At 39.3% G+C, this 26278-nt stretch overlaps 1 protein-coding gene across 1 annotated transcript in view; it reads left to right on the top strand.

Moving 5' to 3' along the window:
- The window catches only part of VTA1 (vesicle trafficking 1), a 105462-nt gene that overhangs the window by 74034 nt on the left and 5150 nt on the right, over positions 1 to 26278 (top strand). Inside the window, exon 7 of the mRNA XM_002714850.6 lies at positions 7009 to 7089. Coding sequence (XP_002714896.3) covers positions 7009 to 7089 — 81 coding nt within the window. The remainder of the gene's footprint in view (positions 1 to 7008; positions 7090 to 26278) is intronic.

The raw sequence follows: 26278 nt of genomic DNA, 5'->3' as shown, positions 1-26278 counted from the left end.
AGCAGGAGCTTCATGTTATTTTTTCTTTAACATGATAGACATATGACTTTACAAGAAAAGAAATATCTGTTACCTTTGAGAAAATCTATACTGTGTGGTCATAGACAAAAAGATCTGATAGAATGAATCTCCAGTAGTCAGTGTCGATAGACAAACTGAAGGTAGTCTTTCATTTAATCGTATTGTTGACAAAGTATTACTCTTACTTCCAAATAGAAAGTTCTTCACTGGGGGCCACTGCACATATGCCTGTGATACTGGCATCCCATATGGGCGCCGGCTCAAGCCCTTGGTTACTCCACTTCCAATCCAGCTCTCATGTGCCTGGGTAAGCAGCAGCAGATGGTTCAAGTAATTGGGTCCCTGCCATCCATGTGTCCATGTGAAAGACCTGGATGGAGTTCTAGGCTTCTGGCTTTGGCCTGGCCCAGCCCTAGCTGTTGCAGTCATTTGATGGGTGAACTGGTGGATGGAAGATCTATGTCTGTCTCTCTCTGTCCCTCCCTCTTTGTAACTCTCCCTTTCAAATAAATTAGTGCAAGGAGAGTCATCAATTGAACTCTGGTTTCCATTTTTAATATGTAACATACCATTGCTACATTAGCTTTCAATTGCCAGCCTCCGTTTACCCAAAATGTTTAGATTATTTTGTATGAGTTGAATAACATTTAAAGTTTTCCTATTTTGACCTTTGTACTAGCTATCATGTTGGCCATCTTCCTTCTGTTTTAAAACTTTCAACTTTATGTTATATAAAGATACTACTAATATTTTGTCTTTAAGATTATTAATGTAAGTGTTCATTTTGATACTGATTTCCTTTGTATATCTTTTACTGTGGACTTGTCAATGCATATTGTTCTGGGTGGTGACATTAGTAGTAAAACTAGTTTGAATTTCTTTTGCAAGTAAAATTTCATGGAACATTGTTTTAAGTATTTTACTGTCTTTTAGAAATGTTCAGTATTTTCAGTGTAGAATAATGTAGCAGAACTAGTTACTTCAGTGTATTTACCTTGGATGAATACTGTTTTAGTTATACTTGAAGTTTAAACACTAATTAAGAGTTTCAGATACAGGCATTCTCATAGAGAGGTCAAGTGAGAATGCAGTATATTTTGGAATCAAAGACTGTTGGTTATTAATTTCTATCCATTACTAATCATAAACTTAACTAATAATCAACTTCTATAACATTGAATTTTTCTCTTTCTAAAATGAAATTGATCATGTCATGATTATTTCAGTTATTAAAAGGGAAAAATAAAAACTGACTAGTGCTGTGCCTAACACAAAATCAGCTTTCAGCAAATTAGCTTTCTTTCCTTCTTTCCCACCCTGTTCCTTCCTCTTTCTGTGCCAGAGATAGACAGGGTATTTAATGGTAAGTTAATGAGCATTTACAATCATTTTGTGTATCAATAAGGTATCACACCTGGAGAAAGATTGCCCATGGACTTTTGCTTTAGGCAAAGCTGTGTGTGTGTGTATGTTTGTATGAAAGAGAAAATAGCTTTCTTTTTTTTTTTTATTTATTTGACAGAGTTATAGACAGTGAGAGAGAGAGACAGCGAGAAAGGTCTTCCTTCCGTTGGTTGACTCCCCAGTTGGCCGCAACAGCCGGCGCTGCACTGATCTGAAGGCAGGAGCCAGGTGCCTCTTCCTGGTCTCCCATGTGGGTGCAGGGGCCCAAGCACCTGAGCCATCCTCCACTGCCTTCCCAGGCCACAGCAGAGAGCTGGACTGGAAGAGGAGCAGCCAGGACTAGAACCCAGCGCCCATATGGGATGCTGGCACTGCAGGCGGAGGATTAACCAAGTGAGCCATGGCTCCAGCCCCAAAAATAGCTTTTATTAGTAGGGCTAAAATAAACTGATCCATATAAAATTGCTATTTTTGAACAACATAAATGATAAAATATTGGTAATTTCCTGTGTTCAAACTAATATAGTATCTTCTGGGTAAAATATTCATGACATAAAAATAGATATTAGGAGGTGGTATTCTATTAGGAAATTTCCAGGCATAAACAGTATATTTTGATTCAGTTTAATAGTTATCATGGGCCCTGTGTTAAGGCATAGCAGGTAAAGCCACCTCTTGTGAGGCCAAAATCCAATATGGGCACCAGTCCAAGTCCCAGCTGCTCCACTTCCAATCTAGCTGTCTGCTAATGTGTCTGTGAACGCAGCGGACAATGGCCCAAGTGCTTAGGCCCTGTACCCACATGGAGGACCTAAATTAAGCTCTTGGCTCCTGGCTTCAGCCTGGCCCAGCCCCAACTGTTGCAGCCATTTGGGGAGTAGATTAGCGGATGGAAGACCATTCTCTCTGTCTCACCCTCTCTCTCTGTAACTCTGAGTTTCAGATGAATAAATAAATCTTAAAATAATAATAATCATAATAGTAATCATAGCTAATTTATACTTATAGTACAGCAACTTTATTTATTTATTTATTCATTCACTCATTCATTCATTTAAGTCAGAGTTGGAGAGAGAAAGATCTTCCTTCCTTTGGTTCACTCCCTAGATGGACACAATGGCCAGAACTGGGCCACGATGGAGTCAGGAGCCAGGAACTCCATTTGGTTCTACCATGTTGGTTGCAGAGGCCCAACCACTTGGGCCATTTTCTGCTGCTTTTCCAGGCCGTCAACAAGAAATTGAATCTGAAATGAAGCAGCTGGAAAATGAACCAGCAGACATATAGGGTGCTGACATCGCAGACAGTAGCCTTACCTGCTACTCTACAACACCAGCCCAGATATTACCCTAAATTAAAAAGTCTGAAGAGATTAGGCAATTATCTCAAGAAAACAAACATACTTAGTAAATGACATAACCAGAATTTGCACCTAACTCTCTCCAACTTAATATTTTTCCACTTCAGTACTGGCTTTTGTTTGTTTGTTTGTTTGTTTTAATTTGTTTTTTGAAAGGCAGTTAGGGCCGGCGCCATGGCTCAATAGGCTAATCCTCCGCCTAGCGGCGCCGGCACACGGGGTTCTAGTCCCGGTCGGGGCACCGGATTCTGTCCCGGTTGCCCCTCTTCCAGGCCAGCCCTCTGCTGTGGCCAGGGAGTGCAGTGGAGGATGGCCCAGGTGCTTGGGCCCCGCACCCCATGGGAGACCAGGAAAAAGCACCTGGCTCCTGGCTCCTGCCATCGGATCAGCGCGGTGCGCCGGCCGCAGCGCGCCGGCCGCGGCGGCCATTGGAGGGTGAACCAACGGCAAAGGAAGACCTTTCTCTCTGTCTCTCTCTCTCACTGTCCACTCTGCCTGTCAAAAATAAAAAATAAATAAATAAATAAATAAATAAAAATGAAAGGCAGTTAAAGAGAGAGAAGGAGAGAGAGATTTTCCATCTGCTGGTTCACTTCCCAAATAGCTGCATCAGCCAAGGCGGGGCCAGACTGAAGCCAGAAGCCTGGAACTTCTTCCAGGTCTCCCACATGGGTGCAGGAGCCCAAGCAGTTGGGCCATCTTCTGCTGCTTTTCCCAGGCCTTCAGCAAGGAGCTGGATCAGAAGAGGAGCAGCCAGGACTCGAACTGGCACCCACATGGGATTCCAGCATCTCAGTCAGAGGCTTAAGCTGCTAGGCCATGGCACCAGCCCCGTTTTCTCTTGTAAGGATCTAAAATCCTATCAAATCAAAAGCTACATTTATGAAACTTTATTTCTCTTAAAATTGATTCAAGATGTTGGGATCTCCAACTAGCCCCCGGATTTTTTTCCATTATATTTGAAAGAGTAAAAAAAAAAAAAATCAGTTCATAGTTGTCTAATAAAAAACAAAATAACATTTATAGTTTATAAATATAGCAGATGTTTCCCCTCTTACTCACTTTAAGAATGATTTACTTTCTCTCATATAAAGGTCCAGGATGTACTTTTATCAAAGGGAAATCCTTAAGATAGCTGAGAAGAATAGTATGTACTAATTTACAGTTTTTAGTTCTTCCACAAGAAAAGCAAAAGGGGTGCTAGGAGGGCAGGCATAGTGATTGTTTAAGCAGGCGAAGTGTTTGCCTCTTGTGCTTTACTCTGCAAATATCTTATGTAGGTAATAAAACTATACAGTTTTTTCTTTCTCTATAAACATGATTTTTGCAGCCTGTGAATATTAGGGGGAAAGATCTTACTGAAAAAAACTAATTAGATTAAATAATAGGATTACGTTATGATTAATGCTAAGCTTGTCATTGTAAATGCATCTCACCTCATCCATAAAGCAAAAACGGACCTGGGTTATACACTTCATTTCAGTTCTTTTGTTAATCTTTGGTATTCAGTTCTTGATATTCTGGCCTCAGCATTTTTCTCAGTGCTGTATCAATGAAGTTCCATTCAACCCTATTCTTCTAGTATCTTAACATTGCCTTTCCTATTCCTCACAAGTAGCATGTTTTTCTCCATTTTTGTCTGCTTTCTGAATCCTACTTACTTTGAGCATTCTGTTTAGTAACACTTTCTGGATAACCTTCTTTAATTTTTTTCATTTATTTTTTTCATTTGTTTGAAAGAGAGAGAAATCTTCCATCCACTGGTACATTCCACAAATGCCCGCAGTAGCCAGGGGTGGGCCAGGACAAAGCCAAGAAAATGTTTGTGACAAGGACCCAAGTACTTGAGCCATCACTTGTTGTCTCCCAGAATGAGCATTAGTAAGAAGCTGGAACCAAAAGTGGAGCCAGGAGTCGAACCCAGGCACTCCAATATGGAATGTAGGCCTTCCAAGTTGCAGCTTAACCCTTCAACCAAGTACCCACCCTTTTTCCAGTTTTATTATCTATTTTTTTTTTTTTTTGACAGGCAGAGTGGACAGTGAGAGAGAGAGACAGAGAGAAAGGTCTTCCTTTGCCGTTGGTTCACCCTCCAATGGCCGCCGTGGCCAGCGTGCTGCAACTGGGGCACCGTGCCGATCCGATGGCAGGAGCCAGGTGCTTCTCCTGGTCTCCCATGGGGTGCAGGGCCCAAGTACTTGGGCCATCCTCCACTGCACTCCCTGGCCACAGCAGAGAGCTGGCCTTCCAGTTTTATTATCAACACCTATCCCTTTCCTAATGTAATGCCATTTAGTCTGTAGAACAAGTTAGTACTTAAATAGAAATCTTGTAGTATTTAATTATTTAACATGTATTGATCCTACCTAATATGCTACATAAGCATCTACATAAGAATTAATTAGAAACTACTAATTATCACTAGTAGTTTTGTTAAGTAATAGGAAGAAATTTCCAGCACAGTTCTGTTTTCTGCAAGAGTATTTTTATGATCTCATTACTCTGCCATACTGCAGTCTGGGGTTTGTTACCCATTTGCAAATTGACAAGTGAGATCAAAAAAAGAAAGAAAAATGACCAGAATTGGGCATCTCAATAAATAAATAAGTAGCTTAAACTAAAACCTATTTTACTAGCTTAACAGGTGCTTATGAACTTGTGGTGAGCTAATACCTTAGGCCCCAGTGGAAGCATGTTCTCCATGGCTGCCATAAGGACAGGCCTTACTTCAGTGCTTCAAGACAAATGGCAGTGTCAGGCATGACTGGGCTGCCTGAGGCATGTTGGATCTGTGTTGTCATTTCAAGCCTTAACTGAATGTCTATGACCAAAAGTCTTCAGATGCAGCCTACATTTATTTTTGTGTTACCACTCAAATAATATTATTGTACCACATAGCTCAAATTTTCTGTCTCTTAAGTTGTTTTGTTCTTGTTAATACTAAGTTGAATTTCACGTATTGGGCTGTCCCAATAAGCATTTAAAACCCAAAGCAGAATACTAACAAGAAAAGTATTCCTTTTCAGTAAATCTGTTTGGTGGATTTTAATTTGAGCAAAAATACAAATTGCTTCACAGAGAATGATGTTGCTATTAAGGTTGGGTCGTGAGAGGATTGTACACTTGGATTTATAGCATATTTATGTGCCTTTTGATGTTTGGCAAGTTCTGTGGAGAAAATTATGTCATGTATTCTTAGTCTTTGGTTAGCTCTTATCAAAACCAAGCAAAAAGTAGTCATTGAATTGGTCAGCTTGAAATTCATGTGTTTGTTGACTTTGTAATCCTACTTCTATAAATTTTTATGTGAATATATTCACACATATATACAGAATAAGAATATTTCCTGTAGTAGCAAAGATCAGCAACAACTGAAGTGCCCATCAGTAATGGACTGGTTAGTGAACTGTGATACAGACATAGAATAGAACACCATGTAGCTATTAAATCAGGCAGACTTATGAGTTACTCTCGAATTATTGCTAGGAAATATGAAGTAAAAAAATGCACAAAACTGAATAGTATGGGGCCGGTGCTGTGGCGCAGCGGGTTAAAGCCATGACCTGAGGTGATGGCATTCCATATGGGTGCTGGTTCGAGACCCCGCTGCTCCACTTCCAATCCAGCTCTCTGCTATGGCCTGAGAAAGCAGTAGAAGATGGCCCAAGTCCTTGGGCCCCTCCACCACCGTGGGAAACCCAGAAGAAGCTCCTGGGAAACCCAGAAGAAGCTCCTGGCTCCTGGCTCCTGGCTCCTGGCTCCTGACTTTGGATCAGCACAGGTCCAGCCATTGCAGCCAATTGGGGAGTGAACCATCAGTTGGAAGACCTCTCTTTCTCTTCGCCTCTCCTCTCTGTGTGTAACTCTGACTTTCAAATGAATAAATAAATCTTTAAAAAAAATGAATAGTACGCACAGCGTTGCTTAAAGAGAAGCAATGTTAGGATGGAGGTGAAACATCCTGTTCTCAAAGAGGAGCAATGTTAGGGTTGGGGTAGAAACTCAGGCATAGCCCTAAGTAACATTAATAATGCATAATGTATTTTCCTACATGTCTTCTATGCCAGCCTCCACATCACATAATTGTATCCAATTAAAATACATACAGTTTCAAGAAAACAAGTAAAATTAGAAAATTCTTCAATGATTCTTTAAGTTCTTTCCTGGCACATAAATTAAGAAATGTCATACTTTATACCCATTTGTGATTTTCTGATTTGCAGGTGTAACAAGTAATACTATCCAACCTGCTCCACAGACTATTCCAGCCATTGATCCTGCACTTTTCAGTACAGTTTCCCAGGGTGAGTCAGCTTACTGTTTTGTGAAATGTATTTTTTTCTCCTGTCAGGGATTGGTGGGGAGGGGAAAGTATTACTTTGTAATTTGACTTTGAGCTATACTTTAAGTGTTCTTAGTTAAATTTGAATCTCTAGGTAGTTCAAAGCACATTTCTCTTAATACCTTTGTTCACTAGATTCTCAAATGAAACAAGAGCATTTCATACTATCAAAAATACCTGAATACAAAGGGGTAACCTTTTGTTACAGTTCCTTTTTTGTACAGTACTGGATATGGTGACACAAACATCTAACTACAGGTGCCATGAAAGTTTGTGCTCGATTACATCTGTTTGCTCAAGGTTACTATGTGTTGTGATTATGAATCTTCCTTACCTACACTAAGTTTATTTTTATTGAGTTTTTTATTTTTTTATTTTTTTAACTTTTATTTAATGAATATAAATTTTCAAAGTACAGCTTATGGATTTCAATGGTTTCCCCCACCATAACTTCCCTCCTACCTGCAACCCTCCCCTTTCCTGCTCCCTCTCCCCTTCCATTCATATCAAGATTCTTTTTCTATTCTCTTTATATACAGAAGATCAGTTTAGCATATATTAAGTAAAGATTTCAACAGTTTGCACCCACATAGAAACACAAAGTGAAAAATACTGTTTGAGTACTAGTTATAGCATTAAACACACAATGTACAGCACATTAAGGACAGAGATCCCACATGAGGAGTAAGTGCACAGTGACTCCTGTTGTTGACTTAACAGATTGACACTCTTGTTTATGACATCAGTAATCTCCCTAGGCTCCTGTCATGAGTTGCCAAGGCTATGGAAGCCTTTTGAGTTCACCGACTCTGATCATATTTATACAAGGTCGTAGTCAGAGTGGAAGTTTTCTCCTCCCTTCAGAGAAAGGTACCTCCTTCATTGATGACCTGTTCTTTCCACTGGGATCTCACTGGAGGAGATCCTTCATTTAGGTTTTGTTGTTTTGTTTTGTTTTGTTTTGTTTTGTTTTGTTTTGTTTTGTTTTTGCCACAGTGTCTTGGCTTTCCATGCCTGAAATACTTTCATGGGCTTTTCAGCCGGATCCGCATGCCTTAAGGGCTGATTCTGAGGCCAGAGTGCTGTTTAGGACATCTGCCATTCTATGAGTATGCTGTGTATCTCGCTCCCCATGTTGGATCGTTCTCTCCCTTTTTGATTCTATCAGCTAGTATTTGCAGACACTAGTCTTGTTTATGTGATCCCTTTGACTCTTAGTCCTATCATTATGATCAATTGTGAACAGAAATTGATCACTGGGACTAGTGAGATGGCATTGGTACATGCCACCTGATTGGATTGAATTGGAGTCCCGTGGTATGTTTCTAACTCTACCGTTTGGGCCAAGTCAGCTTGAGCATGTCCCAGATTGCACATCTCTTCCCTCTCTAATTCCCACTATTATATTTAACAGCAATTACTGTTCAGTTAGGCTTCAACACTTAAGAATAACTGTGTATTGATTACAGTATTCAACCAAAAGTATTAAGTAGAACAAACAAAAAAAAATACTAAGAGGGATAATGTATTAAGTTGTTCGTCAACAGTCAGGGCAAGGGCTGATCAAGTCACCATTTCTCATAGTGTTCATTTCACTTTAACAGGTTTCCTTTTTGGTGCTCGGTTAGTTCACCGATCAGGGAGAACATATGATATTTGTCCCTTTGGGACTGGCTTATTTCACTCACCGTAATGTTTTCCAAATTCCTAACAGGGATCACTTTTCAGTTAAAATTTGAACACCTAAGAATAATTGTGTGTTAATTACAGAGTTCAACCAATAGCACTAGAACAAAACAAAGAAAAAATACTAAAATGGATAAAGTATTACATTGTACATCAACAGTCAGGACAAGAGCTGATCAAGTCACTGTTTCTCATAGTGTCCATTTCACTTCAACAGGTTTCCCCTTTGGTGCTCAATTAGTTGTCACCGATCAGGGAGAACATATGATATTTGTCTTTTTGGGACTGGCTTAATTCAATCAGCATAATGTTTTCCAGACTCCTCCATCTTGTTGCAAATGACCGGATTTCATTGTGTTTGACTGCTGTATAGTATTCTATAGAGTACATGTCCCATAATTTCTTTATCCATTCTACTGTTGATGGGCATTTGGGTTGGTTCCAGGTCTGAGCTATTGTGAATTGAGCTGCAATAAACATTAAGGTTCAGACACCTTTTTTCTTTGACCAATTTCATTTCCTTTGGGTAAATTCCAAGGTGTGGTATGGCTGGGTTGTATGGTAGGGTTATATTCAGGTTTCTGAGGAATCTCCAGACTGCCTTCCATAGTGGATTAACCAGTTTGCATTCCCACCAACAGTGTGTTAGTGTCCCTTTTTCCCCACATCCTCTCCAGCATCTATTGTTGGTAGATTTCTGAATGTGAGCCATTCTAACTGGGGTGAGGTGAAACCTCATTGTGGTTTTGATTTGCATTTCCCTGATTGCTAATGACCTTGAACATTTTTTCATGTGTCTGTTGGCCATTTGGATTTCCTCTTTTGAAAAATGTCTGTTGAGGTCCTTGGCCCATCTCTTCAGTGGGTTGTTTGTTTTGATGTTGTGGAGTTTCTTGATCTCTTTGTAGATTCTGGTTATCAACCCTTTATCAGTTGCATAGTTTGCAAATATATTTTCCCATTCTGTTGGTTGCCTCTTCACTTTCCTGACTGTATCTTTTGCAGTACAGAAACTTCTCAGTCTGATGCAATCCCAAATGTTAATTTTGGCTTTGACTGCCTGTGCTTCTGGGGTCTTTTCTAGGAAGTCTATGCCAGTACCTATATCTTGCAGGATTTCTCCAATGCTCTTTAATAATTTGATGGTGTCGGGTCGTAGATTTAAGTCTTTAATCCATGTTGAGTGAATTTTTGTGTAATGTGAAAGGTAGGGGTCTTGCTTCATGATTCTGCACGTGGAAATCCAATTTTCCCAGCACCATTTATTGAATAGACTGTCCTTACTGCAGGGATTGGTTTTTGAATGCTTGATCAAATATAAGTTGGCTGTAGATGTTTGGATTGATTTCTGGTGTTTCAATTCTGTTCCATTGGTCTATCCATCTGTTTCTGTACCAGTACCATGCTGTTTTGATTACAACTGCCCTGTAGTATGTCCTGAAATCTGGTATTGTGATGCCTCCGGCTTTGTTTTTGTTGTACAAGATTGCTTTAGCTATTCAAGGTCTCCTGTGTCTCCATATGAATTTCAGCATCATTTTTTCCAGATCTGAGAAGAAGGTCTTCGGTATCTTGATTGGTATTGCATTGAATGTATAAATTTCTTTTGGGAGAATGGACATTTTGATGATATTGATTCTTCCAATCCATGAGCATGGAAGATTTTTCCATGTTTTGGTATCCACTTCTATTTCTTTCTTTAAGGTTTTGTAATTTTCATTGTAGAGATCTGTAACGTCCTTGGTTAAGTTTATTCCAAGGTATTTGATTGTTTTTGTAGCTATTGTGAATGGGATTGATCTTAGGAGTTCTTCCTCAGCTGTGGCATTGCCTGTGTGTACAAAGGCTATTGATTTTTGTGCATTGATTTTATTTCCTGCTACTGTGCCAAATTCTTCTATGAGTTCCAATAGTCTCTTAGTAGAGTTCTTTGGGTCCCCTAAATAAAGAATCATATCATCTGCAAAGAGGGATAGTTCGAGTTCTTCCATCCCAATTTGTATCCCTTTAATTTCTTTTTCTTGCCTAATAGCTCTGGCTAAAACTTCCAGAACTATATTGAATAGCAGTGGTGAGAGTGGGCATCCCTGTCTGGTACCAGATCTCAGTGGAAATGCTTCCAACTTTTCCCCATTTAATAGGATGTTGGCTGTGGGTTTTTCATAAATTGCTTTGATTGTATTGAGGAATGTTCCTTCCATACCCAGTTTGCTTAGAGTTTTCATGATGAAAGGGTGTTGTATTTTATCAAATGCTTTCTCTGCATCTATTGAGATAATCATATGATTTTTCTTCTGCAGTCTGTTAATGTGGTGTATCACATTGATTGTTTTGCCCACATTGAACCATCCCTGCATACCAGGGATAAATCCCACTTGGTCTGGGTGGATGATCTTTCTGATGTGTTGTTGCATTCTATTGGGCAGAATTTTATTGAGGATTTTTGTATCTATGTTCATCAGGGATATTGGTCTGTAATTCTCTTTCAATGCTGCATCTTTTTCTGGCTTAGGAATTAAGGTGATGCTGGCTTCATAGAAAGAATTTGGGAGGATTCTCTCTTTTTCGATTATTCTGAATACTTTGAGAAGAATTGGAGTTAGTTCTTTTTTAAATGTCTGGTAGAATTCAGCAGTGAATCCATCTGGTCCTGGGCTTTTCTTTGTTGGGAGGGCCTTTATTACTGTTTCAGTTTCTGTCTCAGTTATGGTTCTGTTTATGTTTTCTATGTCTTCCTGGTTCAATTTAGGTAGGTTGCATGTGTCCAGGAATCTATTCATTTCTGATAGGTTTCCCTGTTTGCTGCCATACAAGTCCTTGTAGTAATTTCTGATGATTCTTTTTATTTCTGTGGTGTCTGTTGTTACGTTTCCTTTTTCATCTCTGATTTTATTGATTTGGGTCTTCTCTTTTTTTAGTTAGTTGGGCCAATGGGGTGTCAATTTTGTTTATTTTTTCAAAAAACCAGCTCCTCGTTTGGCTGATTTTTTGTAATTTTTTTTGTATTCAATCCTGTTGATTTCTTCTCTGATTTTAATTATTTCTCTTCTCCTACTAGATTTGGGTCTGGTTTGCTGCAGATTTTCTAGATCCTTGAGATGCATTGAAAGCTCATCTATTTGGTGCCTTTCCCATTTCTTGATGTAGGTACCTATTGATATAAACTTTCCTCTTAACACTGCTTTTGCTGTATCCCATAAGTTTTGATATGTTGTGCTGTTATCCTCATTTACTTCCCGAAAATTTTTGATTTCTCTTTTAATTTCTTCTGTGACCCAGTGTTCATTCAGGAGCATGTTGTTCAATCTCCATGTGTTTGCATATGCTCTAGGGATTCCTGAGTTGCTAATTTCCAACTTCATTCCTTTATGGTCTGAGAAGCTGCATGGTATGATTCTACTTCTTTTGAACTTGCTGTGACTTGCTTTATGGCCTAGTATGTGGTCAATCCTAGAGAAGGTTCCATGTACTGCTGAGAAGAATGTAAATGCTTTATGTGTAGGATGAAAAGTTCTGTATATATCTGTTAGATCCATTTGGGCTATAGTGTTGTTTAAATCTACTGTATCCTTGTTGATCTTCTGTCCTGTTGATCTATCTATTTCTGAGAGTGGAGTATTGAAGTCCCCAATACTATTGTATTGGGGTCTATGTCTCCCTTTAAGTCCCTTAACAAATCTTTTAAATAAACCGGTGCCCTGTAATTAGGGTTATATACATTGATAATCGTTATATCTTCCTGTTGAATTCACCCCTTAATCATTATATAGTGCCCGTCTGTCTCTCCTAACAGTTTTTGTGGTAAAGTTTATGTTGTCTGATATTAAGATGGCTACACCCGCTCTTTTTTCATTTCTGTTGGCATGGTATATCTTTTTCCAGCCTTTCACTTTCAGTCTGTATGGATCTTTGTTGGAAAGATGTGTTTCTTGTAAGCAGCAAATAGATGGGTTTTGTACCTTAACCCATTCAGCCAGTCTGTGTCTATTAACTGGACAGTTCAGGCCATTAACGTTCAATGTGACTATTGATAAGTAGTAACTTTGCCCTGCCATTTGCCAAAGGTATTTTCTAATGTATGTTTTGAACTTCCAGTGATCTTTTGCTGTGAGGTTTCCTTCGTTTACCTTTTTTCATATTGATGACCATGTTTCTGTGTTTCTGTGTGTAACACGTCTTTAAGCATCTTTTGCAGGGCTGGACTAGTCGCGACAAATTCTTTGAATTTCTGTTTGCTGTGAAAGGTCTTTATTTCACCTTCATTCACAAATGAGAGCTTTGCAGGATATAATATTCTGGGCTGGCAGTTTTTCTTAGTACCTGGGCTATATCTCGCCATTCCCTCCTAGCTTGTAGGGTTTCTGATGAGAAGTCTGCTGTGAGTCTAATTGGAGATCCTCTGAGAGTAATCTGACGTTTCTCTCTTGCACATTTTAGGATCTTTTCTTTATGTTTCACTGCGGTGAGTTTAATTACAACGTGTCATGGTGAGGATCTCTTTTGGTCATGTTTATTAGGGGTTCTATGAGCTTCCTGTACTAGGATGTCTCTGTCCTTCTCCAATCCTGGAAAATTTTCTGCTAGTATCTCACTAAAAAGGCCTTCTAATCCTTTCTCCCTCTCCATGCCTTCAGGAACTCCTAGAACCCAAATGTTGGGTTTTTTAATAGTATCCTGTAGATTCCCAACAATATTTTTTAATTTCTAATTTCCTCTTCTTTCCTTTTTTTGACTGTATATTTTCCTGTTCTCTGTCTTCTAAGTCCGATATTCTCTCTTCTGCTTCACCCATTCTGTTTTTAAGGCTCTCTAATGTGTTTGTCATTTGATCTATTGAATTCTTCATTTCATTATGATTTCTCATCACTGTCACAGTTTCATGTTCTAGTTGTTTCATTTCATTTTGATTCCTCCTTAATATTTCATTTTCGTGAGAGAGATTTTCTATCTTGTCCATCAAGGATTTCAATAGTTCAAGAATTTGTTTTTGAGAACTTCTTAATGTTCCTATCAATTTTTTGAGATCCGCTTCTTGCCTTTCTTCTATCTCATCATCTTCATAATCTTGAATTGGGGTGTCTTTTTCATTTGGGGGCGTCATAGTGTCTTCTTTGTTCTCGTTACCTCAGTTTCTGCGTTTGTTGTTTGGCATATTGGAGATATTCTTTGGTTTCTTCGCTGTGGTGTTTTTTCTCGTTATACTATGACTCTAGATTAAGTGGACTGTCTGCTTTTGATGGATCCTTAGAGGCTGTGATGGGTGTGGCCAAAGAGCTCTGTTTGGTTCTTCAGGGTTAAGGGTGTGCCAATGGTGGCTCACCAGATTGTTCTTTCGCTTGCTCGATCTCTCTTTTTTTTATTTTTAATTTTTTTTGACTCAGTTGGGAAGTAATTCCACACAGCTGAGTGGAATTGAGGGTAGTTGATGTTTGAAATCTGGCCCCTGTGGGTATTCGTCTGCTCTACCCCTTGGGACCACACAAAGGGTTTATGCAGCCCTCAGTGTGGTCTCAAATTTCTCTGCAGTCTCTCACCAGGTTGCCCACGTTACTGAGTTTGTGTACTCGGTGAGTTCCCTCACCCCACCTCAGATTTTACAGTCTCAGTTCATTTTCTCCACACTTTCACTAGGTCTTAACCTCCTGTTATTTCTCCCCACCAGAGTCAGGTTTTTCTGCTTGGCTAATGGCGGGCACCACTTTACATACATAAAATGGCGCCTGCTCTTTGTCTTGCTCGGCTTTGTAAGGTGAGTGGAGAGAGAGGCTAATGTCCGTGCCAGTTCCCCTTATTTATTCATTTTTTTCTCTCCTCCAGTCAGCCTGGTGAACTTTCCCCAGTGGGGCTTCAGGCCTCGTTCCCTGTAGGCTCTTTCTGCCTTTCCCCGCCAATGTCTCGGGTTAGCAAGGTTTTTGTCTCACCTCCCCTTCCAGCGCTGGCCCGCAGACTCTGCGGCTCGGCTTCTGCAGCTTGGCTCCCGCAGCTCGACTTCCACACGGTAGGCGACCTTGCTCTCCCCGTAGGTCCTCTGTGTCACATCCACTAGATCCGGAAGAGTTTCCTCTGCAATTTTTTCCTGAGCCTTTTCCTGAGGGTACAGTAACTTCACTTTTATTAAACTATCTTTTCCCGGACTATCGGTGCGCATCCTCACTATTCTGCCATCTTGGCTCCGCCCCTCGCCTACACTAAATTATTAGGTTATCTAAAAATTCCATAAACCACAGAGCCTCCCTTCTGTATCATGTTATTAAAATGCAACCATAAATGAGAGGGAGATATTTGGTATTTAAATAAGGAAGTAACATCTAGTAAAGAGCAATTAAGTATGAAATGGTAAAACTTGGTAGAAAAAAATGCACAAGAATTTAAGTAAGTAATGCAGTTGTTCAATGAATATATGAAAAAAGCCCAGCACCTTACTAATAATCAGGGTAATTGAGAACTAAAGTAAATTTGATTTCATGTCATTAGATATAAAAAACAATTTTATTAGCTAGAATATGGAGAATGACTTTTTTTTTTAAAATGACTCTTAATCTTGTTGGTGGAAATAAAAATTGGTAAAGCTTTAATTTTTTTTAGTACTATGTCACTATCAAAATTGCAAATGCTTATGCCTTTTGACCTGGCTATTCCACTTTAGTAATGTATCTTAAAGAAATACTTAGATGGGGCAGACATGTGGCACAGTTATTAAGTTACTACTTGGGATGCCCAACATCCTATATGAAAGGAGTACACAACTGGCTACTCTGTTTCCAGTCCAGCCTGAGGACTCACTACTCTGTTTCTAACTCAGCTTCCTGCAGATAGCACCCTGGGAGGTAGCAGATGATAGATCAAGTACTAGAGTCCCTGTCACAGGTGTGGGACACCCAGACTAAGTTCCTGACTTCTGCCTGGCCCACCAATGGTTGCTGTGGGCATTTGGGCATTGAGCCAGCAGAGGGAAGATCTCTCTACATATCCATCTAAATCTATATATCTCCCCTATCCTCCCCCTTATCTCTTCTTTCAAATAAAAGGAAAATAAATTTTAAATATGAAAAAAAATGCTTAAGCATGGATACAATGTATTTACAAAGATATTTATTTTTGTATTGTTTATGTTTAAAGTAGAAAGCAGTCTTAAATGTCAGTTTAATGAGTACACAGTCCTGAGTAGTACTGTGCACATATTGAAGAGCATATGATCACTGTCATGTCAGAAGACCAGTGAAGAGCTGATAAGCAAGTTAAGCCACTACCTGTTTCACTGGCATTCCTGTTGGAGAGCCAGTTCAGGTCCCCACTGTTCTAATTCTTTTCTGTTTCCCTGCTAATGTCCCTGGGAAGCAGCAGATGATTGTCCAAGTACTTTAGGTCCTGCCACCCACATGGGAGACTCAGTTGGAGTTCCGGCTCCTAGCTTTGGCACTGCCAAGGCCTTTCCATTGCATCCATTTGGGAAACAAACCAGTGGACAGAAGATCTCTGTCTCTTCCTCTTTCTCTGTCACTCTTTCAAATAAATAAACTAAGCAAATATTCTCTTAAAAGAATTTGCAGAACATTTTATGTACTGCAGCCCTATTCAGACATGCACAAAAAAAAGCCATTTAAGGCAAAACTGTATTGTCTAATGTGTTTGTGTTTGTAAGTGTGTAAATGCACAAACTTAAAATAGTAGTTTTGGATATACCAAATTTGAGACCATAAGACAAACCTTTAAACTAGTTTAAAAAAAAATATTACACAATGTGTGCTATCAGACTACACTGGAATTAAACTAGAATTCAAGAAGAGAAGATAGCTCGAAAGTCCCCAAATACTAGTAGGTTAAACAGCATACTTATATAGAAAACATCTCAAGACAAATTTAAAAATACTTGAATGAAAACACCAGACTTCCAGAATTTGAGGAATACAGTAAATGTAGTGATTAGAGGGATTGCACATATTAGAAAACATATATAAATCAATCACCTAGGCTTCTACCTTAGGAAACTAGAATGGATAACAAATTAAATCCAGAGTAAGCTGGTAAGCAGAACAGATAATAAAAATTAAAGAAGAAATCAATGAAATGGAAAATAGCTAAGTAAAAAAAAAAGAATAAACTCAAATGTAGCTTCTTTGAAATGATAATAAAATTCAAAATCAGTAAAATTCATCAGCCTCTAACAAGTAAGGCTAAGTGAGTGGAAACAAATTATGAATATCACAGATGAAAGAGTGGTCTGCTATAGATCCCATGGGCACTAAAAATAAAGAATATCCTTTGAACAATTCTGTGCCCACAGTTCCATCTTGTTTAGAAGATAGATGTAAAGGGAATGCTTTCTAGCTCATTCTCTGAACCCAGTATTACCTTGATACCAAAATTAAAGACATTACAAGGAAAGAAAACTACAAACCAGTATCTCTACACAAAAATCCTCAAAAATACTAGCAAGGTAAGTCCACAATGTTTAAGAAAAAGATATACCATGGCCAAGTGGGACTTTTTCCAGGTATGACAGATTCAGCATTTGAAAAATAAACTATCCCTTTAATAGGCTAAAGAAGAATAATCACATGGTCATATCAGTAGATGCCAAAAGGATTTTTTAGTTTGTTTATTTATTTTTACTTTACTTATTTGAGCAGTATAGTGACAAGAGACAGCTCCCATCAGCTGCTTCATTCCCCAAAAGCCCACAGCTATCAGGGCCAGGATGGATAGAAGCCAACCACCTGGAACTCAATCCATATCTCACACATGGCTGTCAGGAGCCCAACTACTTGAGCTTTCACTGCTGCCTTCCAGAGTCTCCATTAATAGGAAATCTGAATTAGGAACCAGAACTGGGGCACAAACCCAGGTATTCTGATGTGGGACACAGGAATATTTTTCTTTCCTAAAATATATTTGTTTATTTGAAAGGCAGACTTAACAGAGAGAGAGCGAGAGACAGAGGTTGTTCATCCACTGGCTCATTACCCAAGTGGCCATGATAGCCAGGGCTAGGCCAGGCCAAAGTCAGGAGAAGGAAATCCATTTGGGGCCCCCACATGAGTGGCAGGGGCCCAGCTACTTGAGCCATCTTCCTCTGCTTTTCTAGGCACAATAGTAGGCAGTCACATCAGAAGGGAAGTAGCTGGGGTTCCAAATGGCGTCATCACATGCAGTGACTTAACCTGTCCCCAGATGTGGGCATCTTAACTAATGTGTTAACCACTAGGCTAACTGCCCACCCACCCACCAAAAAAAAAAAAAAAAAATGAAGCCAGTTCATCATGAAAACTCTCCATAAACTAGGAATATGAGGGACTATCCTCAACTTAATATATCAACAAATAGCTACAAAAAGAAAAAAAAAGAACTGCAGCTATCAAACTTAATGGTAAAAAACTTGAAACTCCCACTATAGCCAGTAATAAAGCAATGATACCCCTTTCACTGTGTCTTGTCAACATCATACTGGAAGTCCCTGCTAACACATAAGACAAGCAAAGGGAAGAAAATGAATATAGATTGGAAAGAAGAAATAAAAATATCTTGGTTCACAGATAACATGATTGTCAGTGTAGAAAATCTGAAAGAATTTGCAGCAACAGAAAAATGAGAACTAATAAGTGATTATAGAAGGGTTGTAGGATACAGAATTAACATGCAAAAGTCATTTGCCTTCTAGCACAGAAAAAAAGTGGAATTTGAAATTTAAAATCCAATAACAATTTGTTTTTATACAAGCACAGTAATACAAAACAATACCATTACATTTATACCCCAGAAAATGAACTCAGGTTTATGTCTCCCAAAATACTTACAAAACCCATGTATTGAAAAAATAAAAGAACAAGTAAATAAATGAGCAGATAATTCATTTTCCTGGATTGGAAGATTCATTGCCAAGATGTTAGTTCTTCCCTACTTAACCTATTGAGTCAGTGCAATTTGATCAAGATCCTAGTGAGTTATTTTGTTTATGTCAATAAACTGATTCTAAATTTTATGTAAAATTACAAAGTGAGAAAAAGAATATTCAACACAATATTTAAAGAGAATGAAGTTGGAAGACTGACAGTACAGTACTTCAAGACATACTATAAAGCAACAGTAATCAAGACACTGGTATTGACTAATGAGTAGACAAATAGATCTGTGGGATAGAATAGAGATCCCAGAAGTAGATTCCTGTCGCTCCCCCTCTTCGTGGAGGAACGACACAGGACCCTGCGCTGTTCTCTCGTCTGCTCGACCCTCCCCGGGTTTGCTGCTGGTTCTTCCCGGGTTGGCTACTATCCCTTCCACCTCCGTGGAAGGGCAGTTCCCCCTGGCCACATTCCCCACTTCCGCAGGGGAGCGGCACACCGCCGGCCGGCTTTCTCGGGGGCTGCACGGGTTCCCTTAGATGTTCCCCATAGATGTTCCTGGTGCATGCCGTCTCTCTCCTCCTTTATAGTCCTCCTCTGCCAATCCTAACTCGGCTGCCCACACGCCGAGTACGCTGCTCTCCTCCAATCAGGAGCAAGTCCTACAGTTTATTAGTTGAACTGGAGGCAGCTGTGCGGAAGCTGTTTACTTCTCTCCCAGCGCCATATTGTGGGAGAGCAGATGCATAGAATAAGTCTTAATTCCAGTAACTCAGTCTAGTCCGGTTGCTCCCCACAGATTCCCATAACTGTTGTCAACTAATCTTTGATAAATAAACAAAGGCCATGCAATGGAGAAAGAATACTTTCTTCAATAAAAAATAGTGGAGTCACAGAATATCCACAAGTTAAAAAGATAAAGTCTAGATGCAGACCTTATACCCTTCTCAAAATTTAACTCAAAATGGATTGTGCATCTAAATATAAAATGCAAAACAATAAAAGACTTAAAAGTGTGGGAGAAAATTTTGAGTTTACTAGTATATTTTTAGATGCAGTACCAAGGAAGGGGTCCATGAAACAAAGAACAAACTGGTTTTCATTAAAATTAAAATTTTCTGCTCTGTGAAATACATAGTCAAGAGAATGAAATGTGATAGGCCTCAGCGTGGAAGAAAACAATACAAAAGTCATAGCTAATAAAGGACTGTAGTAAGTATACACAGAAAACTTCCAAACACAACAAAAGAGCACAGATGCCCTGATATAAAGTGGGTAAATAATGTTAATAGACACTTTACCAAAGAACCTACATATATGATAACTAAGCACATGAAAAGATGCTCCACATCGTGTTATTATCAAGGAAATGCAAATTAAAGCAACAGTGTTGTAAGACTAGATACATATTAAAATGGCCTAAATCCAGAGTGTTGACAATATCAAGTGCTGGCAAGGATTTCATTCATTACTGGTAGGTATACAAAGTGGTACAGCAACTGTGAAAGACAGTTTGGCAGTTGCTTGTCAAACTAAACATATTCTGTTATCATACAATCTTGTAGTCAGCTCCTTGGTATTTCCCAAAAGAGAATTAAAAGGTATATTCACAAAGGAAAAAAAAATTTACATGAATTTTTGTAGCAGCTTTCCTTCAAAACTGCAAAGAGCTGGAAGCAACCAGAATGTATTTGAGTAGATGAATGGATATGATTGTATATTATTCAGCCTTAAAAAGAAATGAGATATCAAGCCATGAAAAGACATAAAGGAAACAATGCGTATTATTAGGTGAAAGAAGCCAGTCTGGAAATAATGGCAGATTAGGAAGCTCCACAATTCTCATGCCTAAGAAGAAACAGCAAGAAGAGCAGGAGGTATATATTCAACAGAGATTAGGAAAGAAAACCACCCAGGAAACCCCACAGAAGGAGGGGAACCAGCTTGAACCAGCATGGTAAAGGTGCTCACCCAAAGAGCTCAGAAACCAAAGCTGTGGACAGCCGGAGCTGGTGGCATTTTTAAGACAAAGGCGAAGGAGCAAGACAGATGGCTGCAATCCATGGGTCACAAGTCCAGTCGAGAACTCTGGGGAGCCAGAGGTTACTGGCAGCAGCCTGAGGTCCAAGTGCAAGTGGAGAGAGGCAGCCAATTTAAACCAGTGTCTCCAAAACAAAATCCACAACCCGGCCCAAAAAGGGTGGACACCATTTTAAATCAGAATTCCAACTAGGGTAGTCTGTGGGCACACACATAACAGCCCACAGAGATGGGGCACCTGAACACAGCACTGGCGGCAGCAGCAAGCAGGCATTAAGCCAGTGACTTAGCTTGAGATCCAGAGCTAGAAACAGAGGGTAAAGCCCGCAGGCCCCACTGTCTCAGAGATCCCCTGGGAAGTGGCTAGGCAACTACTAGAGGCAGGGGGCACCCATGCTGGCAGCTTCTGGGGGAACTTTAGGTGCTGAGACCTTGGGTCCTAGTAGGTGGCTACATGAAAAACTGCAGGGCTTAGCTGGAATCCTTACCCTGGAAACTCGCCCTGCCGTAGAGCATTGACCTGAGCCCCCAGGCCATACCTACCTAGTATTTACTGAAAGGGCAAACATGCCAAGAAGCCACAGAAGCATAGAAATAAATCCCAAAAAATAAATAGGTAACAGAAGAAAAAAAAATATAAATCAATTTGAAAAATAAGAACCAAAATTCAAACAAAAATGAGAAAGTCACAATAAGTCCCCAAGAGGAACACAACAAAATTTCAATATTAGAACATGAAGATGAAGAGATCTAGGAAATGCCAAAAATGGAATTTAGAAAATTAATCATAGGATTACTCAAAAAAATTAAAAGCAAGTCTATGAACTAAAGAAAACTATACAGAACATGATTGAAAATTTTTCCCAGAAAAATGAGAATATAAAGAGAAATCAAAATGAAATCTTAGAAATGAAGAATTCAATGGATCAAGTACTAAATGCAATGGAAAGTCTTAACAGCAGACTTGATGAAGCAGAAGAAAGAATATCCAAACTAGAAGACAAATCTTTGGAAATCTTACAATCAGACAAAAAAAAAAGAAGAAGAAGAAAATAGAAAACTTAAAAACAGTGTTGGAGACTTATGGGATACTATCAAACGACCAAACATATGTGTCTTAGGAGTGCCTGAAGTGGAAAGAGAGAAGGAAATAAAAGCCTATTTAGTGAAATAATTACACAAAACTTCCCCAATTGGAGAAAGAAAGGAGTGTTCAAAGCACATAGAACCCCTAAGACATCACTAGAAAAAGATCTTTCCCACGACATGTTGTAGTCAAACTCTCCACAATAAAACATAAAGAAAAGATTCTAAAATGGGCATGAGAAAAATGCCAAATAACTTTCAGAGGCTTGCCAATTTCTCACAGCTGACTTTTCATCAGAAATCCTGCAATCTTGAAGGGAATGGCGAGATATAGTCAAAGTCTTTAAAGAAAAAAACTGTCAACCCCTAATACTCTACCCTGCAAAGTTTTCATTTATGATTGAAGGTGAAATAAAGACCTTCCATAACAAACAGAAATTGAAAGAATTTATTGGCACTTGTCCAGCCTAGAGAAGGAATAGAAGAAGATATAAAAAAATGGAAAAATCTTCCATGTTCATTGATTGGAAGAATCGATATCATCAAAATGTCCATGCGACCAAAGCAATACACAGATTCAATGTGATATACCAATGAAAATATCAAGTACATTCTTAGAAGATATAGGAAAAAAATGATTCTGAGATTCTTATGGAAACACAGGAGACCCCAAATAGCTAAAGCAATCTTATACAACAAAAATAAAGCTGGAGGAATCTCAATTCCAGTTTCAAGACATAATACAGGGCAGTTATAATCAGAACAAGCTGGTACTGGTACAAAAACACACAGATAGACCAGTGGAATAGAATAGAAACAGCAGAAATCAACCCAAGCATCTACAACCAACTTATCTTTGATGAACAAGCTAAAATCAACTCCTGGAACAAGGACAGTCTCTTCAACAAATATTGCTGGGAAAACTGGATTTCCACATGTGAAAATATGAAGCAAGACCCCCTACCTTCCACCTTACACAAAAATTCACTGAAAATGGATTGAATACCTAAATCTACAACTCAATACCATCAAATTATTAGAAAACATGGGGAAATCCTGCAGACATTGGCACAAAGAGTTCTTGGAAAAGACCCCAGAGGCACAAGCAATCAAAGCCAAAATTGACAAGTGAGATTACATCAAATTGAGATGTTTTTGTACTGCAAAAGAAACACTCAGCAAAGTGAAGAGGCAACTGGCAGAATGGGGGAAATTATTTGCAAACTATATAACTGATGAAGGATTAATAAACAGAATATATAAGATATCAAGAAACTCAACAACAAGAAAACAAACAACCCAATTAAGAAATTGGCAAATGACTGGCCGGCGCCGCGGCTCACTAGGCTAATCCTTCGCCTAGCGGCGCCAGCACACCAGGTTCTAGTCCCGGTCGGGGTGCCGGTTTCTGTCCCTGTTGCCCCTCTTCCAGGCCAGCTCTCTGCTGTGGCCAGGGAGTGCAGTGGAGGATGGCCCAAGTGCTTGGGCCCTGCACCCCATGGGAGACCAGGATAAGTACCTGGCTCTTGCCATCGGATCAGCGCGGTGCACCAGCCGCAGCGCGCTGGCCGCGGCGGCCATTGGAGGGTGAACCAACGGCAAAGGAAGACCTTTCTCCCTGTCTCTTCTCTCTCACTATCCACTCTGCCTGTAAAAAAAAAAAAAAAAAAAGAAATTGGCAAATGAGTTATACGGGACCTTTTCAAGAGAGGAAATTCAAATGGCTAACAGATACATGAAAAATGCTCAGGATCACTAACTGGCAGGGAAATGCCAATCAAAACCACAATGAGATTTCACCTCACCCCCATTAGAATGGCTTTCATAAAGAAATCAACAAATAATAAATGCTGGGAAAAAGGTACCCTAATCCACCACATTGTCTGTACTCTGACTTTTTAAAAGGAATGGAAGATAGAAAAAAATGGAAAAATCGTCCATGTTCCTGGATTGGAAGAATCAATATCATCAAAATGTCCATACTACCAAAGCAATCTCCTCCTTTTTGAAATGTTTTGTAATTCTCATTGTAGAGATCTTTGACATCCTTGGATAAATTTATTTCAAGATATTTGATATATTTTTGTAGCTACTGTGAATGGGAGTGATCTTAGAAGTTCTTTATCAGCCATGGCATTGTCTGTGTATACAAAGTATTACATACTATGTCTATACACTGACTTGTCTAAATACAAATGTGGGGAAAAGGTACCTGAATCCGCTATTAGTGGGAATGTAAATTGGTAAAGCAACTATGGAAGAGAGTACAGAGATTCCTCAGAAGTCTGAATATAGACCTACCGTAAGGCCCAAATATCCCACTCCTGGGAATCTACCCAAGAGAAATGAAAACAGCTTATGAAATAACTGTACCTCCATGTTTATCGCAGCTCAATTCATAATAGCAAAGACATGGAATCAACCCAAGTGCCCATCACAGAATACTGGATGAGGAAATTTTCAGGGGCTGGCATTGTGGCATAACTAGTAAACCCACCACCTGCAGTGCTGGCATCCCATATGGGCACTGGTTCAAGTCCTGGCTGTTCCACTTCCAATCCAGCTCTCTGCAATGTCCTGGGAAAGCAGTAGAAGATGGCCCACATCCTTGGGCCCCTGCACCTGCATGGGAGACCCAGAAGAAGCTCATGGCTCCTGGCTTCAGATCAGCTCAGCTCTGGCAGTTGCAGTCATTTTGGGAGTTAACCAATGGAAAGGAAGACTTCTCTCTCTGGCTCTACTTCTCACTGTAACTCTTTCAAATAAGTAAAATAATTCTTTAAAAAAAAAAGATTTACTTTATTTTTAGTGTGTTAAGTAGAGGATATTCTCATGTCTCATAAGTGTTTGGTAAGTCTAGGGGCCTAACACCATTGCTGATTCCTTAGGTGCTTCTTCAATTGATGATAAAACTTGTTCTCAAAGAAAGAAAAAATGTATTATTGCAAAAATTAAAAACAAGAAAGGAAGTAGAAGGAACAGAGGTGGGGAGGGAGGGAGGTTAGGGTGGGAGGAAGGTTGGGGTGGGAAGTGTCATTTTGCTGTTAACACTGTATGTATAAGATACATGAAATTTGTTCCATTTATATAAATTAAAAAATTTAATAAAGGAAAAAACACTTAAGGAAGAAATACTACCAATTCTACAAGAAGTCTTCAAGAAAACACAGGAGGAAAGTATACCTGACACTTCATTTAGGAAGCTAATATTACCCTAATCAAAACCAGATTACCATTTACAAGAAAACTAATTCACACAAATACCCTTCCTAAGACAGACTGTCAAATTATTGGCAAATGGAATCCAACAATATCATTACCTTGGAAAGCAAGGTTGGTCTAAGATTTGAAGATTAATTAGTATCTCCTCATATCAATAAGCTTAGGGAAAAGAATACCATCACTAAAGAAAAGATCATCTTAACAAATCAACAGCATTTGACAAAATTTATGATAAACTAGTTGCTCAGAATACTAGAAAAAAAAAAGGAAACTTTCTTAACCTGATAAAAGGCATATGTAACTAACCTACAACTAAAGTTGTTTAATGGTAAAAAATGAAATACTTCACCCCTAACACTGAGAATAAGGCAAGGATGCTTGTACTCACCATGGCTATTTAAACCTTATTATGTTTATTATGCTTATAAGGTAAGTAAAAGATATAAAATGTATGTAGGTTATAAAGGAAGAAAGAATACCATGTCCAGTCAGATAATGCAACTGTCTACATAAAAAAATCCCAAAGAGTCTTCAAAGGAACTTCTAAATAGATTTAGCAAGGCCACATTCTATAAAGTCAATATGCAAAAATCAATTATATGTCTGTGTTTTAGCAATAATTGAAAAGTCTCAAAAGTAGCACTTATAATAGAATCAAAATACAGTCATGTGCTTTGCTGCACAATTTTTATTTTGGCCAATAAGGGATTGCATATATATCAGTAAATTCCTTCAGGCATTTGGCCTAGTGGTTAAGCCGCTGGTAAGGATGCCTGTATTCCATACCATAGTACCTGGATCTGAGTACTGGCTCTGCTCCAGAACCCAGCTTCTTTCTAATGCACATCCTAGAGGTAGCAGGTTGTTACTACCCACATGAGAGATCTAGATTGAGTTCCTGGCTCCTAGCTTCATGTGGTCCAGGCAGTGTGGGAGTAAATCAGTGGATGGAAGTTCTTTCTTTATTAGTCTGCCTCTCTCTCTCTGCCTCTCAAATAAATATCTTTTAAAAAATAAGTAAATGGGGCTGTGTTGTGTCATAGCAGGTAAAGCCACCGCTTGCAGTTCCAGCATCCCAAATGGGCACTGGTTCAAGTCCCAGATGCTCCACTTCCCATCCAGCTCTCTGCTGATAGTCTGGGAAAGCAGCGGAAGATAGCCAAAGTACTTGAGCCCCTGCTACTCACGTGGGAGACCGGATGAAACTCCTATTTTCCAGCGCCAGCCTGGCCCAGGTCTGGCTGTAGTGGCCATCTGGGGAGTGGACCAGCTGATGAA

The sequence above is a fragment of the Oryctolagus cuniculus genome, chromosome 5, assembly GCF_051225735.1.
Source record: "Oryctolagus cuniculus isolate XC-2025 breed Fujian yellow rabbit chromosome 5, ASM5122573v1, whole genome shotgun sequence".
Taxonomy (NCBI): Eukaryota; Metazoa; Chordata; class Mammalia; order Lagomorpha; family Leporidae; genus Oryctolagus; species Oryctolagus cuniculus.
The sequence above is the reverse complement of the archived record's forward strand: the minus strand, read 5'-3'. Positions and strand labels throughout refer to the sequence as shown.